This window comes from Lemur catta, chromosome 4, assembly GCF_020740605.2.
Source record: "Lemur catta isolate mLemCat1 chromosome 4, mLemCat1.pri, whole genome shotgun sequence".
NCBI classification, from domain to species: domain Eukaryota; kingdom Metazoa; phylum Chordata; class Mammalia; order Primates; family Lemuridae; genus Lemur; species Lemur catta.
The window spans coordinates 11,952,491-11,970,788 of record NC_059131.1 but is presented as its reverse complement, the minus strand read 5'-3'; the positions used below and the strand labels follow the sequence as shown (position 1 = coordinate 11,970,788).

The 18,298-nt window shown below is 44.2% G+C and overlaps 1 protein-coding gene across 1 annotated transcript in view; it reads right to left on the bottom strand.

Moving 5' to 3' along the window:
* Positions 1-15,878, bottom strand: part of VSNL1 (visinin like 1) — a 56,754-nt gene extending 40,876 nt beyond the window's left edge. The window contains exon 1 of the mRNA XM_045549067.1: positions 15,681-15,878. Within this exon, the coding sequence (XP_045405023.1) occupies positions 15,681-15,842 (162 nt within the window). The 5' untranslated portion in view covers positions 15,843-15,878. The remainder of the gene's footprint in view (positions 1-15,680) is intronic.
* Between the last annotated feature and the right edge of the window lie 2,420 nt (positions 15,879-18,298).

Below are 18,298 nucleotides of genomic sequence, written 5' to 3'. Positions count from 1 at the left end.
AGCTCAGCCATTCACTCGTTCTGTGACCTTAGACATGTTACTTTCTCTCTTTGTGCCTCAGTTGCCTCATCTGTAAAATGGGGTTAGCAATAGTATCTAGCACAGAAGGCGGTTGTATGAATTAAATAATCAACACAAAGAACGTACATAGAATAGTGCCCAGCACATAGTAAATACTATATAAGTGTTTGCTATTGTTATTTTTCTTGTTTTTGTTATTATTCACTGCTTCCACGGGAGCCTATCTCCTCTCTGTTCGTCTCATACCATCCACTTGACACATAGCTGGATCTCAATAAATATTAGCTCCCTTTGTTTTCCCTTTCCTTTGCTTTTCTGAAAACTACCACCAGGACCAGAAAAATGTCACAACTGCTTGGTTTATCCAGCAAAGATTTTCATCTTCCTTGGGAAAAGGAGCCAACCCTGGCACTACTGGATCAAAGCAAGCAGAGGTCAGGGCCTCGAACTGTGGCCCTTGCCTGGCTAGAGTTCAGAGGAAGGTTCCTTGGAGATGGCGAGCCAAGCCCCTGTCATCCGGATGCTTCCAGTCCCATATCACTGACACATTGCAATCCAGCATCATGTTCTCCATCCTCGACAGGGCTGTTCTGATAAAGGGCTGACTAATGGGCAGGAAGGGGAACGTCTTGCCAACACGCTTGTTTCCATTAGATTATGGATGTATTTTTAGAGTGGCTGGGAAATATCTAGAATCTTGCCTTGCAAGATGATTTTGTGGATTAGGACTAGGAAGAAATAAATCTTAGCAAGGGAAAAAAAATGATTGCGAATGCTTCCTGCTGCCAGGACTCCCGTCTCTTCGTCTCCACCTGGTTCACTATGTTAAGATATGGCTTGAGTGTTATTTCTTCTGGGAAGTCATCTTAGAGCCTCTTCTAGCACCACTGATTTTTCACAGCATCTTGGGCAACATATGTCTCACCGTGTTATCATTGCTAGTTCAGCTGACGAGCTGCCTTTTTGATTGAGCTCTTTGAGGGCAGGGGCCATGGCTGTTGATTCATTTCAGTATCCCCAGCTCTTAATTTGGGGTTTTTGTAGAGCAGATGCTCAAGAATGTTTAACAAATCAATAAATGGATGGATGGATGAAATACAAAGACCAAACAGTCATTCTGTGTCAGTAAATCGTACTGCAAGTGTGATTACAGGTCCAAGCCCCTGTGTCTCTGCATCTCTCACCCATTGCTAGATGTTTGCCGCTTATCTCATGCTGCATTTGCCTAATGCCATGGCAGGCCTGCTCTTTGCCTGATATTCAAATCATGTGGGTAGATAAATGCCTCTGCTGCCAGACTGACACACAGAGAGGAAGAAAATCACCAGTCATGGTCTACCAGCCTCGCAGCACCCCCTTGCAGGGCTCCCAGGTGGGATGAAGGTTGGGGTGCGGATGCAGGGAAAGGGCAGAGATGATGGGGCTCTTATGCTATCAAGTTATGGATAACACTTTTTTGTGATTTTAAAATAAACCCCACTGCCTGAAACATACGAAGTGACCAATTGGTGGGACATTTATGGTCACAGTATAACTCTCTCTATTTGGATGAAGTTTCTATCAGTCCTCAGTGCCTGAGACAGAGCGAAGCCCTGGGGAGGTTGTCAGGTCCAGCCCAGCCAGGGGAACAGGGTATTTTGGCACCAACCACCCTTGGTAGAGGAGAAGCACACACAGAGGGAGTCCATTCCTGCCTGTCAAGGCCTCGGCTCCCATCCACAGAGAAGCTCAAAGAGCTGCATGTCTTGCACTTGACCTTCAGAAGAGAGGTGACGACAGAAAGGACCCTCCGGAAATGTGCCCACTGGGCAGAGACTGCCAGCTGTCCCCCATTACCTAGTCTTCCGTCCTTCCATAGTAACTGATGTTTTAGCTGGGCATATGGCCACCCAGAATTAAGGCTACTTTTCCAGCGTCCTTTGCAGCTGGGTGTTGTCATGAGATTAAGTTCTGGACACAGGCTGTTGTATACACCGGGCCTTGACCTTAAAGGGAAAGACAAACTCCCACCCTGTCTGTCTTCTTCTTCCCACTAGCTGGAATGTGACAGAGTGGTGATCCGGTTGGTGTCAAATGAATCAGAGCAACCCCCTAGGAAGAGACACAGAGAGAGAAGGAGACTGAGGCCTGGAGGACTCGCAGGGCACAGCTGCCAGGCCAGCCTGGACTTGCCATGTGAGAAAAACAACCCTCAGTCATATGGAAGCCATGTGAGTCTCTGTCACACTCAGTTGAGCTTAGACCCTAACTAAAGCACCCACATAAATGAATCGAATGTATGAATGTATGTATGTGCATGTGTGTGTATAACCCACATGTGCACATGCATGCACACGCCAGCGTCGGCAGTTCTTCATCCCTCCTCCTTCGAAAGTTATGAATTCAACTGAAGTCATTTGAATGATAAATACATATTAACATATGTCCCTAGCACAAAATAACAGGAAATCTACAACATCTTTGAAATCTTAAAAATAAATGGTGAGACTGATTCTTAGGAAAATGGTCATCTTTGCCTGATACATATCATTATAATTTCCTACCAACCAGAATCCTCAGTTGCCCAGAGCTTTCTTCATCAGTCTGGCCACTAAGATTTTTGTATTGAGATGGCTGCTCCAGGTGTCTAAGGCCACCCACTTTCAAATGTCACCACCATGCCCTTGTTCTGAAAGCTGAACAGACGACAGCCCCAATTCCATCCACCCCCGAGATATCCCTTGACTCTTCCCAGTTGGTCTGGTCTTATGTAATCTCTCCCAAAGCCAGCTAGAGCCTCATCCAGCGAGTTGCCCTGGCAACCCAGCTGTGTCATCTTGAAAGATGTCTCCAGGCACCAGCTTTGGAGTCTGCAAGAGATTTGACTGAGGCTGAGCCGTGAAGCCACGACATATTAGCTTTAACACGATGTCATCATTTATCGTGCTCCTGGTAGACATGTCACATTTTTTAAAGAACATGGATAAAAATAAGTCCTACCTTGACTATGCAGTGAGATTTACTTAGAAAGCAGACACAGCTATCTATTTTCAGAGACCAGCTATGTCTTTTATGGTCTGCCTTGCATTTGTTCTAAAAGAAATTCCTTTCAGTTGTTCACGTTTTTTCTCTGAAAATCTCATTACAAACTCAAACATAAGCAGCCTAATTTTCAAGTCATCAGATAGCCTTTTCATACTGGGCATCTCAAGTTTTACAGTTTATCCTTTCATTTCCTCTTTGTGAAAACAGTATTTAAGGAAGTTCATTGACTTCTACTAATAAGTGCCTGGCATATTCATAAGAAAATTAGGTAGCCACTTGACTCCAAGAATGGAGATATGATGTTATTCTGTTATGTTACATTGCATATTACTTGTTTAAAAGTAATGTATTGAAAGGTTTCATTGTGAATCTCTGTATTTTGTTATTCTGGGTAACACACTACAAAATGTTTCATTCCTTTCATTTATTCTTTAAATTGAATTTTGGTTAAATTATAAGATAGTGTCCTTTATTCATTTGTTAATTTATTCTACCTACCAACTAGTTTTTGTTATTGAGTGCTGGAGATACAGAGTTGAATAAGACACAGTCCCTGCCCTTATGGGTAGCTGGACAAGGCAACAGCCATGATGGCAAGTGACCTGTGCTGCAGGGACAAGCATGTCTAGCAGAGATCTAGCGACAGCGCCACTTGGTTTCTAGAATCTTGGCATTGGAAGGGAACTTAAAGGGTCATATGGTTCAACTCCCTCACTTTACAAAGGAAGAAATTAAGGCCATGCCTGCCTTTCCTGCTCACCTTCTACCATGCTTCCCCTCATCCTCTCTTCTGAGTCAATCTCAGTGAACGTCTTCCGGTCCCTTGAACACAGTGTTCACTCCCATCTCTGCCTTTGCACCACATTTTATTCATGTCTTTATCTTCAGCACAAAGTAGGAGGTAGAGATCAAAGAATGTTTCATGTGGTCTCACAACTATTCTTTGCAGGAGGTAGGGCAGGAATGACCAACCCTCCTCAATACACTAAGACCCTATAACCCAGACAGGTTTGTAACTGGCCCAGAATCACACAACTTGCTAGTGGCAGAGTCCTGACCAGGCCCAGGACCTCCTGGCTCTCAGCCCCATTCTCCTTTGTACTAAGTAGGATGCTTTCTCCTGCAACAACAGAAGATCCGACTAAAGGTGGCCTCTACCATAGAGGGTTTATGAGCCCACACGCGTGGTCGGCAGCTCAGAGGTCCTACCAAGGGCCCAGCTTCTTTCTGTCTTTCCACTTGGCCACATCTCCTCTCGCCATTGAACGTCAGCTGTGGCAATTCCAGGCATCACATGCAGGCACCACAACATCCAGCATGCTTGTCTTTGTATGAGGGAGGAAAACCTTTTCCAGAACCACCCCCGAACCCAGCAGCCCTTTTCTCAGATTCCTTTTGACCAGGATTTGTTAACTTGCCTACATCATAGATGCAAGGTAGACCAGGAAAGCATGTACCTGGATTTTTGGCCCCTATTTTGAGAGGCAGGCCACTTCCAGAGAGGAAGAGAGGGGAGGGGGCTGGCCGTTCGGTAAGCAGCCAAACGCTGCCTGGCATCTCATTTAACCACGCCATCTCCCTGTGGGTCCCCAGTGCCAGGTATTAGGATATTTAATCCCATAATTTGTAGCCACTAAGTCTGCTGGAGAAGGAAGCTGCAATTCCTCATGGTGGGTGGGCTTCTGCAACCTTGTAGGCATAGTCAACCTACGCTGGTTTTCTTCTGACCTGACTCCAGTGCTGCCAACAAGGAGCCTTCACAGTAGAAATGCAGGCACTGTCAGACCCTCTGGCTCTGCTCTGGGGAGCAGGCAAGGCAGGTCATTCCATTTGCCTGATGAGAAAACTCAGACTCAGAGAGTAAAGGACTTGCCTACAGCCAAACAGCAGGAGAGTGGCAGAGCCAGGATTTGGACTCAGTTCTGTCGGACTCCAGGCTCCTCACTCCCTCCACCTCTCGGCCCTCCATGCTAGATGTCACCGGGAACCACACTGAACGTTCACATGAATGTGTTTAATCTGAAGACTAGAGGAAAGGAAACCACACAAATCACTCTTATCGGTGGGGATCAGGATCACCGGAGGTTTCCATCAAGGCTCTGTCTACCTGGCAAAGCGCATTGGCAATGGCGTCCAACTGCCTGGGTTTGAATGTTTGTGCAACCTTGCGAAAGTCACTTAACTGCTTTGTGCCTTAATTTCCTCATTTGTAAAATGGGGCAAATAATAATTATACTCACCTCATATACCCTTATGAGAATTAAATGAGTTAATATATGCACAGTGCTTAGAATAGTGCCTGAGACATGAAAAACATTCAATTAATGTTGGCTAGTATTATTTATCCAGTATTCATCTATCCATCTAGTGGTCGTTTGTTTTATTCTCGAAAGGACCTAAGGTGCCTGGTTTTCTGCGATGTTTTATGTTGTAAAGCCAACCAGCTCCTTCCTCCAACACCCCCAGGCTGTGACAGTCCACTGGAGCAAGACAGTAAATTTGATAACTGCGTGGGGACAGCAGACACCTTTCCTGCCACCCCGACACCAGTATCTGGTGTTAGGATGCTTCAGCCCCCTGGCTCAGCCCTCAGAGGGGCTCTGCACCGGGCCCAAGCACCTGCCTGCGTGTGTTGTCGAGGGGAAGTTGTGATCTCGCCGAGCCTTTCTCTCGCGTTGCTGTCACACCTCCGAGACTGTTACCAGCTGCTCAAGGAGGGAGGGTTCCTCCCCTGCTGCCTCACCTCTCCAGTCGCTGGGAGGATTCCCTGGCACCCGCACCAGGGACAGCCTCTTCTCTTCCTCCTTACACCTCTTGCCACACAGAAGCAGTGGTGGCTGGGCCGGCCGGCCGCGGTGCAGGGGAAGGCTGGGGAGGGCCAGTAAGCATGGACTGAAGGCCCAGACAGCCTCCCCGCCACCAGGGGAGGGGCAGTCCCTGGAGCAGGTGGTGACTTGAGGCTGTACAGAAAGAAATAAATAGACCCAGAAGGATCTTTGCTGCACAAGTGGACAGTGACACCAGTTTCCGCCCCCAAAGCTCCATCACCAGTCTCCATGGTCCTAGTCATAATGAGAGTGACCTTTACCAGTTATTAAGCACATGAATGGCAGATACTTGTAGGGTGGGTATGAAGAACCATTTGACAGCTATAGAATCTGAAATCAGGGAAGGTGAAGGACCCCGCCCAAGAACTCACAGCTCCTAAGGGGTAGAGCCTGGATTCAGACTGGTGTGTCTCGCTCACCATGGGGCCGTTCTCTCCACCAGAGCAGCTGCCTTTTCAGCTATTACTTAAGTGTATTCTAAGCTACTATTGGTGCCTCTGATGGATCCAAGCCCAAAATGGCAATGCATGTAAGTTCACCTCACATCTTAGTGCTATGAATTAATACAAAATATACACATGAAAAAGAAAAAACAGCTCTACAAACACAGGACAGCATCCATCCTGCACTTGTCCCTGAACACACTTTGAAATGTCCGATTAGACAACCCGTTTGTTTGTCTTTGCTTTTACACCCAAATGTGTTGAGTTTGCATCTTCCTTTCAGCGAGAAGGGATTTCATCTGTAGGTGCGGGCGTTCTGGCCAAGTGGATGCAGCCTGCAGCAGCCAGGCCCAGCCCGTCCCCACAGGTTTTCACCCTGAAAGTTAATCCACTTCTTTCTCAGCAAGTCACCGCCAGCTCCTCTCTGCGGAAAGCGGTGGAAACAAAGGCCCAGGAAAGGCCTACTCCCTAAGCAGGTGGAGGGTTCAGGGCAGGCAGCTCTGCTGGGAACTGAACCAGGAGGACAGAACAGGCCTAGGCTTGTGGGCTGGGGTTGGCTCTGCCCCTAGGGGCTGGCTGCATAGACAGAGCCTCGAAGGGAAATTCCAGCAAGCCCCTGGGCAGGTCCCAGCAGTCCAACATCGGGGCCCTGCCCACCTCCTGCTGTCCTCGTCACCTGCTCCATGCAGGGAGTGTTTTACCCTCTCTGTCTTGTCCGAGTCCTTCCTGGACGTCCGTCAGCCTAGCTCCTGCACCACCCTCTCTGCCTTGCCAGACCCTCCCTGACCTGCCCTCTCCCTTCTCCGCTCTGAGCTCCCAAGGCCCTGACTCACCCACACCCTCACTTAGCTCTGGGTTGTTGCTGCACTTGCCAGTTTTGAAGCCTTCATCTCCCCAGGTGGCCCGGGGAACCCGTGGCCGTCCTACCTGCTGCTCCCCCTGTATTGAGTCTAGCGCTGCACACGCAAGGTATAGTCGGGAAATGCTTGAGGAATGATTCCAGTCAACTTTGGCTCTGAGTCTGTCACTTGAAGGCACACTGCGAGCTCCTGCAGCTTTGCCCACTGAGTCACTGGGGCAGGGATGAGGGAAAATGGAAACTAACTTCTTATTCCTGGTACTGCCCATCGTTTTGTTTTAAGAATACAACCTCAGGCCACCAGAGTTTCCCACATGTTCTGGCAAGGTTTATGTGTTAGATGTCCATGCAGTAACCGTCACCTTAGATGGTTGCTTAGAAAAAGCATTCGATGCCCTCTGTGACCAAGCTCCACTCAAACCTCCAACCTCACTTTTATCCCGATACCTCTTTGGTTATCTGACATTTCAGCCAACAGAACTGCTTGCTATTCCCTGTATTATTCCCCTGTCTGAATGTTTATCTCCCCTCAAATTCATATATTGAAATCCTAAATCCCAAGGCGATGGTATTAGGAGGTGAGGGTCTTTGCGAGGTGATTAGGTCACGAGGGGGAAGACCTCATAAATGGGATTAGTACCCCTATAAAAGAGGCCCCAGAGAGCTCACTGGCCCTTTCCACCATATGAGGACACAGCAAGAAGCTGCCATTTATAAACCAGAGAGCAGGCCCTCACCAGACACTGAATCTGCCTTGATCTTGGACTTGCCAGTTTCAAGAACTGTGAGAAGTATATTTCTGTTGTTTACAGCTACTCAGTTTATGGTATTTTGTTATAGCAGCTTGAATGGACTGAGACACTGCCCTTGTGTCCTTTCTTAGGTTGTCCATCCTGTTAAGAATGTTATCCTTGCATTAATAGCTCCGAATCCTATCTAAATTTCAAGGTATCTTGAAATCTTCAGTGAAATTGTTTATTCAGAAATTTCTTAGGCTAGAATATCCTCACGTGTCCAGGGATAATATCATTTTCTATCTTCTCTTTTAGCTGTTTACACAGATTGTTCCATTTTCTGCCAGGCTGGGAGCCCTTAAGAGGAGTGAGGAAGTCTGACTCAAACTCCACGTGCCCCATAGCTCTTGGCCACAGACTTGTTACAGACATCATTCAGTATTTACTTGTTGAAGGCGGATGACCACCAACAGCTTCTGTGGATAACTATCTACAAAGGAATTCCTCTAAGATACAGCAAATGAGGCCTTTGGCCATTTAGGATAGACAGATTTAGGCCTATTTTATGACTGACTTTATTTCTCTCCCCCAGTTATGACAGGACTGGATTTCAACTGGGAGAGGAGAAGCCAACTTAGAGCTCAGCGTGGGATCCGATTCCCAGCAATGTCAGGGCAGTCATGAGGATGGGGCCACATGGTTCATAACAACTCTCAGAAAGAAACAGTCAATGGTTTGAGAATCATTCCAAGTAGTGACGAGAGAGAATAATCAATAAGACAGAGAGCTTTCTTCCAGCTGGTGCTCAGTGGGCCACTGAGGAGGGCAGCTGGTCCCACTCACGGACCCAGGGTGGATGGATGACAACCAGGTCCAAATCCATGTCAACTTTTGAAGGGTCAGAAAAACACAATCATGTCAAATAGCTTCACACTGAGAGATCCAGACCTGATTTTGCATGTTCAAGTCCAACCTTATAATAGAAATGGGCTATTTCTTCCTCTTTGGCTCTGTTTCCTATTAGAAATGGAGTGTCCTTGAACAATCAGCTGAAGACAGTAGCTAACTGGGGAGCAGGTCCTAGCTTTAAGCCCCACACAAGGGCTTCAGTTTCCTCATTCATGACATGGGGGAGGGGTGGAGACATTTAAAGGGCTCTTTCCAACTTTGTCCTGGGGACAGAGAAGTTGAGGTGTCCTTCAAGAGCATTCCTTCAGGATGTCATAGTCACAAGGACCACCGATATCCCTCTAACTGACACCTGCCCTACCGTGGGAAAGCAAAATCCCAAGGTGTGGAAACCATCCAAAGTAATTTCACACCCTTGAGACAGGGGAAGGTTATCATTTCGACCCCTCTGGGGTAAGTGCTGTCTCTAATGCAAACCACACTGGTGGCTAACTGTTCCCCGAGACGATCTCATCACAATAAAATGCCACTGGAGCCTCATGTAGGACCTTGTCTTCCCAGAACTCTAACTTTACTGTTGTCTTTTCCTCGAGATTTCAGACCCCAGCTCTTGTTTTCCACATTAGTTCAAGTTGAAGTATAGCCTCAATTATGTTGGCAAACATTCCAAGTGGAAATGAATTCCTAGGTTTTCACTACAAGTTGCAACAGTCTCACCAGCCCAATCCGGATGACGTTATGTATTTTACGTAATGTCTGTTTCCCTAAGGAATTAAAATGCTTCTATATATAGCTCTGCCCAACAAATTTTTAATAAGGTCTATTCCTAATTGCCTTATTAACAAGCAGAATCTGAATTCCTGAAAACTGATCACTGAAAAATCTTTTTTGAGCAAGAGCTTTATTTTCAAAATTATTTGAATCAGATGTTGAGAAAATACTCATCTCTATCATATTTTCTTTTGAGAGATTATCTGATGGAGGAGCAAACTCTTGATGCCACAGCCCAAGAAACTGGGCCGTTTGGCCTCTGGAAGTCCTCCCATGCCCAGGTACCTAACACCAAGCCACTGACCAACCTTACCTGGGCAAGATGATTCACTGTTTACAAAGCACTTTTGCTCTCACCACCTTCTCATCTCAACAATAGCCTATGAAATAAGCAGGGCTCAGATGAGAAAACTGAGGGTCAGAGTGGTTTGTGGATTTATTCAACAAACTTTTCAGCATAAATGACTTTCCCAAGTTCACATGGCTAGTGTATGGTAAAGCCAGGTACACATCTAGCCTTCTGATTAAACCACATCACATTTACCTGTATTCAGGCAAAACACCTGGAGCAGTTTTAGGCTCTGGGGTATAGGGAAGGGCTTTACCTAGTGAGGAGGTGAAATAAGTTTGCAGAATTGTGTTATAAAAAACAGAATGTCCTTGCTAAAAGTTGGGGCAGGTTTAAACCAAAGTCATGGGAACACAAAGGGGGAAGAGAATCTTTTGGCTTTGGGAACTGGGGAGATCAAGGAAGGATTCCCCAGGGAGAAGCTTTTGAACTGGTCTTGGAGAGATGGCTAGGAGGGAGCCACAAGAGAGCATCTGAGGCACACTGCTTCACAACAAAGTAGACCAGAGAAACTCCCAGATGCCTGCTCCTGAATGTGAGGGTGTAGAAAGCACAGAAAGGGGTGAGGAGGCTGGGCTGGGTGATGTGACGTTGGTCCCGGCTTGCCACTCTGTGATCTCAGTCAAGTCTCCTGACTTCTCAAGCTCTATAGCTTAGAGTCAGGGAAATGCTACCTCCAAGGCGGGCTTCACAGCCCATGGTGAGAATCAAGTGAGCTGTTGGGCAGACAGGTTAGAATGGTAAGAAAGGAAAGGAATAAAGAAGATAAGGGAGAGAGAAGAGAAGGAAAGTGGGAGTGAGGAACAGGGAGAGATTCATGGCAGAAGCCCCCAAAATGCACAGGCTTTTTCTTCTACAGATTGTTTGCAGGTTGTTTATCTCAGTGGGACTACCAAGAGGTTTTTGTTTGCTTGTTTTTATGTTTTTTATTTTTGTTTCAACCTAATATACTTGATCGGGTGGGCCTCCTGCCGTGCACAAGTGTTCTAAAACATAATAGTCTTTTTTTATTCAAAGTTTGTGATTCTAGTCAATGGGATTTTTTAGTTTCCAGACAGACTGACAGATCTTCATGTTCAAATTCACCGTTCTTTTGAGGATCAGCTTAAATATCACCTTCCTAACCAGCCCTCTCTGGGCCCTGGAGCCTCTCCTCGTCCGTGCTGGTCCTGATTACTACCAGCCCTATACATACAGCTGTTCATATACATAATCCTACCTTGACTATAGGCTTCTTATGGCACTGGACCATAGCCACCTGCCAGGGATTTGGGACGTCTTCCTCTGCAGACCCAGGGCCTACACAGCCTCTGGCATGTAGGAATGCTCAGGAGAGTGAATGGAAACCAGGAATTACATTTGATCCTACTGGAGCCCTCCCATGTGCATTAGCATGGAGCTCTAGACAAAATAACGCTCAATTCATGGGTCCTGAATGAGTCAGAAAAACATCATCTACAAACTGAAAACCAATTTAACAAAATGAAGATTAGAAACTTTTATTCTTATTCTTATGCCAGCAAAGCTTATTTGGAAGTATAGGTTAGATTCCTGATAGGTTAATCTCCTGGTGAAAATAATCTTAAAAGTCAAACTCCAAACATACATTTAAATCCACTTAGGGCTCTTTGCAGGATTCCGCTAGGTTTGTTTCTCGGATTCTTTGGCTTTCTCATATCATCGTGGCTAACGAAAATAGGAATGGCAGCAGGTCTCCCAGGAAGAGGACCCTGGGAGAGGCCCACTTTTTCCCTCACACAGCTGCTTGCTCTTCCCCAGGGTTGATTTCCTTTTAAAACTGAGGCCAATTCTCTCAAAAGGCAGTTGAAATTGCAAACTGTCCATCTTAATTTGTAATCAACTGGCAATCAAAAAGATTGTTGAAAACAGGAAATTCCTATGGGGGAAAAAAATCAGGTACTTGGTTCTTGGTGACAAAATGCAAAAGCTTTCTTCTCAACCTATCAGCTGTGGTGGGCATGATGAAACATCTGCTACAGTTTCTGTGACCAGAGGCACAGGAAGCCCTGTGTGTGCGGGAGTGCCCGAGAGCCCGCTGAGTTTGCACGTGTCAACAGAGAGGAATAGGGACTATGTTAGTTCACTCGGGCTGCCATAGCAAAGTACCACAGACTGGGTGACTTAAACAACAGAAATTTATTTTTTCACAGTTTAGAAATTTATTTCTCACAGTTCTAGAGGCTGGAAGGCCAAGAGAAGGTATTGACAAAATTGTCTTTTGAGGATTCTCTGCTTGGCTTGCAGATGGCCATCTTCTCCTTGTGCCTTCTCGTGTCCTTCCACATGTATGTCTTTGTGTTCAAATTTCCTTTTATAAGGACACGAGTCATACGGAATTAGGGCCCACTCTAACAACCTCATTTTAACTTTATTACCTCTGTGAAGAAATGTTGGGGGTATATAATTCAGGTACCAAGCTTGAAAAACATAAAAAAACTATCTACTAGGGGACAGTTTCCTTTTTACAAGGCTAAGAGTCCTGTTCCCATGACGGCATTTATTAATTTCTTGTTTTAACATTCCATTTTGAGATTAAGCTCTCTTTTCCCACTCTTGCCCCACCACCAAGCATTCATGCCATTCTGCCTTGCATGTGGTTAATTGTGTCTTCCTGACTTTCCCGTGAAATCCCGGAGGGCAGGCAGGACTGTCCTGTAGTCATTTGTACATGCCTGCCCCACAAGGCCTCCCGAGAAGAAGGTATGCAGCCAGCATTTATCATCTTCAGTCTACAAATGCCTGTTGACACTTGCTCTGTGGCAGGCTCTGCGCTAGCCACTGGGTCTTATGTTGACTGAAATGAGGTGACTGTGGTCTACAGGATCAAAGAATGAAAGCTGCATCTGCCTGGGATGGGCGATGCCCAGGTCTGTGTTTCACAAAGCTCACTCAGGCAGAGGTATGTCGGAGGGGTTGATGAAGGCAGCTGAGAGGCACGGCTACGTGCTGCAAGCAGAGTCAGGGTCCCCAACTTTAAAGTCCATCCCGCCTACACTCTGTGATGTTGGCCAAGTTGCCTCATTTTCCTAAGCCTCAGTTTTAAATGTTTTTAAGTGTAGATCCAGTGAAGGAGTTCCTTTACATTTGCGATGCAAAGCCTTCTGAAGTTGGGAGTTTGTGGCCCCTGGCTTTGCAGAAGAGCCTCTCCCATTATCCTGCTCCTCCCTACACCCTCATCAGAATTCGGTCTACAGCTGCGAAGTGACCATGCTGGGACCTGAAAGGGGTCAGACAGCAAGAGTACACGCGTCAGGCTGCAAAGACAGGAGGGCAGAGGCCACAGCTGGCTTCACCCTTTCAGATTCATTCCAGGACGGCTCAATCTCCACACCAAAGACAGCAGGAACTACTGAAAAATGCCTGTTCACCAGGATAATGACTGTGTCTTGCTGAATAATTGCATTTTCCAGAAGCATTAAAAGAAATTTTTCCTCATCAGCCCCTTTTCTGGGCCCATTACATAATCCACATCTTTTTCCAGACGTCTCCCTCTAGCTTATCAGATCTTTCTTTTTTTCTGTGTACATGACATATTTCTTCTGTAATTCTCCCTTGACTTCTGTTCTTGGACAACTCTGGAAGGAGAAAAAGATGTTGCCTGTTTTCTGACTATTTGATATAAAAGCACAGGCTGAGTTTGAATATGGCTGTTAAGAGGCTGAAATAAGAGGTTGCCAAGAATATAAACTAAGTTCAGAAAGTCGTATATTCCCTTCCTATAGCAAAAAACCCACTCCAGGGGTGAGATGGGGGAGGTGGGAGATGATTTTGGTTCATATACATTAGTCGTACCATAAAATGCTTAATGTTTACATGGCCCCCCACCACGAGGCTGGTGCTTTTCAGTGCTACCTACTTCCAGTGTATAAATGAAATACCTCATTTCCTGCATCTCAGCGATTTCTTCAAACGGAAAACCCCTTTCTTTTTAAACAAATAGTGAGGAACGTAGCACACAGGGCTCTCTTATCACAGAGTGACAGCTTGCACGATCTTTAGCAACGTGAAATTGACTTTGACGAATCTCATTTGTCTGTACTTTCCTTAGGGTTGATGAGAGTAAAGATAGTTCTGAGGCACAGGCTAACTAACTCCTAGGTGATAAAATAGTAGAAGATGCGACACTGAAAACTATGGAGAGTGGTATGATAATCTAGGAAATGCATATTATCCTACTTCTCTGCAAAAGCTGCTGATATCAATTGAATAATAGATGCATTTTTAGTACGTCTGTATAAACAATCTCTATATGCTAATAATTGATTACTCAGATCTTAGAAGTGTCACAGTGATCTTATAACATGCAAACTATTTATTTAGTTGGTTAGTGAGCTTTTAACAATGCAGTGAACACCTGCAAACCTTCCATCCAAAATAACAGCTACAACTTTGAACAGAATCTATATCTAACCACATGGCCATACCCCTATCCCATCCCTTGCTTCTTCCCCACTTGAAGTAACCATCAGTCTGAATCCTGTGTTCATCACTCCCTTGCTTTCCTTTTTGATATGATTTTATAGCATTTATTTTTAGTCCTATAGAGTATATATTTTTTATTTCATTTGTGTTTAATTTAGAATATTTTGAGACTTACGTTTTGTACTTAAAATTTTAGCATTGCTAGAGTTCAACCATTTTGACTGCTGTATAACATTTTATTGTGTGAATATGCCATGGTTTATTTTCTACTTTCCCTTTGACGGACACTTGGGTTATTTCCCAGTTTTGCCATTGTGAACATCATAGCTATGAACATTCTTATACATGCCCCTTCTTGTACATGCACAAAAGTGGAACTGCTGGATCATAGGCTATAGATAATGCTCAGCTTCAGGAGATAATGACAATGTTTAATATTTTACATAGTCATTTCACATACACATATACCTCTGGATGATTCATGTTGCCTAAATTGACATTTGCTATAATTAAATGATAAAAGCAATATTTTCTATTTGGTGTTTTAGTTAGAAAAAATTAAAAAAAAAACAATGCATTTCTTCCACGAGCATAACATTAGGTAAGTGCACATAAATAGCATGTCTTAGATCATGCCAAGTCTAGAACCAATACAACTCATAAACTCAGACAAACCAAAACAAAACCACTGCAGCAGAAATTATACCTTTTATGGGACAGTTCTACCTAATGTCAGGTCAAGATTAGCTCCTAAACAGAGTAAAATGTTGAGTTACGTGTCCATACTGTAGATATTGTTGCCTAGATGTATGCTACACCCTCCACTCCTTTTCTAAATGCATTGTTGTGAAAATCTGGGCCCTTATCTTATCTGGATAAAGAAGGATCTTAGTGAAAAAGCCCTCTTGTGTACTTTCTCTTTAACTGACAGAGGTACATAGACCTTCAACAAGCCAAACAATGTTGTAATTAGCAGACTGTCAATAATCATCAGCAAACACTATTATCTGAGATTTTTATGGTTCTTTCATCAGATGCTGTCATTCTCTGAACTCTATTCAGTGTTTTGATTTAACAATTATTCATTATTCTTCTTGTTCAGAAATTGCTTATCTCTGGAACAACGTACATACATTTGCATATTTTAAAAATGTTCATTTTTCTTTATGGGCAGAAAGTCACCAGAGTTGAAAAAATGGGCTACCTAGAGTTATGACTCCATGTGAAGTTACATTTCATGAAGACAATAGTTTCTGGCCTAAGGGAACAAAAAAAGAGGGAGAATGAAAAACAACTTACCTTCACGTAGAGCTGCTGAAATTCCTCGAGATTTAACCTCCCACTCGGACAGTCCTTGAGAAATCCTTTGTACCACTGCTTGAGTTCATGCTCATTGAACTCCGTGCTCTTCACCAGGTCCTCCATCACTTCGGGGGCCAGTTTGCTATTCTGTTTCCCCATTCTGCCTGAAGAAAAGCAAATTAATGCAATTAGCGCTGTGACTGTGATCGTTTCAAACGTGATTAGGAACCGAGATAGAATTCTGAGTAGTCCCTTGGTTGGAACTCCCTCCAGTGTGTCTGACCCATATCTCCCCAAGTCTGCTGCCTTCTACTTGGTATTCTAGAAAAAATATGAGTGAAATAGACTCTTCTGACGGTTCCAAGGGCTGTAGAGCTCACCCTCCTCCTGTGTCATCTTCCACATGGCGTTGACTCCCAGATGGAAGGAAACCATCCCTTTTTATGCTATTCATAAAAAGCATATGGAAGCTATTTTTCTTCTATGAATTACAATTCATTACCCTTTGCTGCCCAGTGTCTAATTCTACATTTAGGTTGAAGGGATAATAAATGGGATTATTGACAAGAACAATAAGAAGATTTTATAACTAAGTGATCAAAAAGTGGCTTGGAAAATCTGATCAGCAATATTAGGGAGTCTCAGTTGTTGTAGTTTCAAAGTTGCAGCTTTTTTCAAATGAAAACATCTTTTTTTATTAGCCATATTAATTCTCTATTTTTTCTCTCATATTTAGATGCCTCCTACAACATTGTCTTCAGAGTTAACAAATTCTTGGTGGCTTTTTCTAGGGATTGCTTGGTGAGTTTTCGTTGATATAATTCTGGACTGCCATTATTACTGGTAGTAAGTGAAAATAATAGTGCATAAAATAATGTTACCCATAATCATTAATTGCCAGGCTGTGTGGCCAATATCACAGTAGAGTGTAGGAGGACAGAGCAGGTCATTCCTGATTTTTCCTCCTGATTTGGCCACTTACTATATGTGTTACTTAGGGCAATATTATTTAACCTCATTATCTTCAATTTCTTCATTAATAAAGCAGATGTAGTAATAAAGCTCTTTCAGATTTACTCTGATGGCTTATTAAGAACTAAGTAGGTAAACAAAGACCAAAAAGAATACTCCAAAATTAAAATAGTTGTATTAGTGCAGGGAAATTAAGGATAATGTTTTTAAAAAAAATTCCCTTTCACGTTGTTGTTTTCTAATAATAATAATAAAATAATTAAAATGTAATAAATTTACCCCAGATTGATGTAAAAAGTCAAGTTAAATTTGAAAATCTGAGAGACCACCAGAATCAGGAAAGTGCCAGAAGATTTTTTTAAGATCCAGTTAGAGGAGACTGAGTTAGGTTTTGAAGAAGTACCCGAGTGCACCCAGTCCTTCAAAGTGCTTGAGACGAACTCTCTCCCAGGCTTTAGGCACGTCTACACTTGCAATAGCCCAGAAGAGGTAATCTCATCACATACTTTATTATTTTTTTACCTCTTCTAAAACAGATTCCACACCCATTGTCAATAACCTGCCCTAACAATAAACAGTCCTTTCACTGTAATCAAACCGTGCCACTCTTGCTACTTCCAGGGAGAACTTCCACTCAGCCCCACTCAGCCCCACCCCGGCTGCTCACCACGCGGCTCACCGCGCCGTCTTATGATATACTACCATGAAGAGGAGAAAAGGACCCGGGATCAGCAACCGTGTCCTCTGTCATGGAGCCTCTCTGCTTATTTTTGCTCTAAACTTCAAGTTCCAAGACTCTTATTAGCAACTGTCTTAATTATAAGTTACTGTGGGATTCCACAGCTGGATGTGGAACTCAAGTGAATACTCAGGTGTCAGGTTTAATTAACGTGGGTAAGAAAACTATAATTCGTGGTTATCCTGATAATCAAAAGATGTATTTGCCAAACTTTTCAGTATTTCACCTTGTTCTTTTCAGTAGAGAATTACAAACTTTCATTATTAAACTAGATTCTGACCTAACAATAATAGCTTCTGAATATGGAGTGTTGGCCATGGAGAAGTTACTACACAGAGCATGTCACAGACTTTACAACTGGACAGTAAGGACTGGGGCAGCTCCCCGAGACTCAGAACTCTCGGGTAACCTGTATAAGATCACAGAACTAACGCGTTGCAGAGCTGGAATTGGAACCTGGATCTACCAGACTCTAAGGTGCAATCACAGACGGTGGATGAAAGGCATTTTAGGAGAAGGAACAGGAGGAGTGAAAGCAGGAAGGTTTGAGAGAGCTGAATCAGGGCCTAGAAGGGATGAAAGAGGAGTCAGTCACTTTGCCAGACTGGCTGCTTTATTTGGAAAAGACTTAGATTTACCAAAACCACAAGCTCAGAAGTGACTTTGTAATAATGATGGGAAAATGGATTAAACACCACATCCCCTAAGTGCCTTGGGAAGTTCAACAATATATCAGCTTCTTTGTTGGGCAAGAAAGCTTGGATTCTCCAAGGATCCTTTGTGAGTTCTTAAACCAGTTCCAGCTGACTGGGGAGATGGTCTTTTACACACACAGGGCGCATTGTCAGGACCATGAATCACAGTTTTGGAGACTCACGTGCATAGCTGCCTGCTTCTTGGTTAC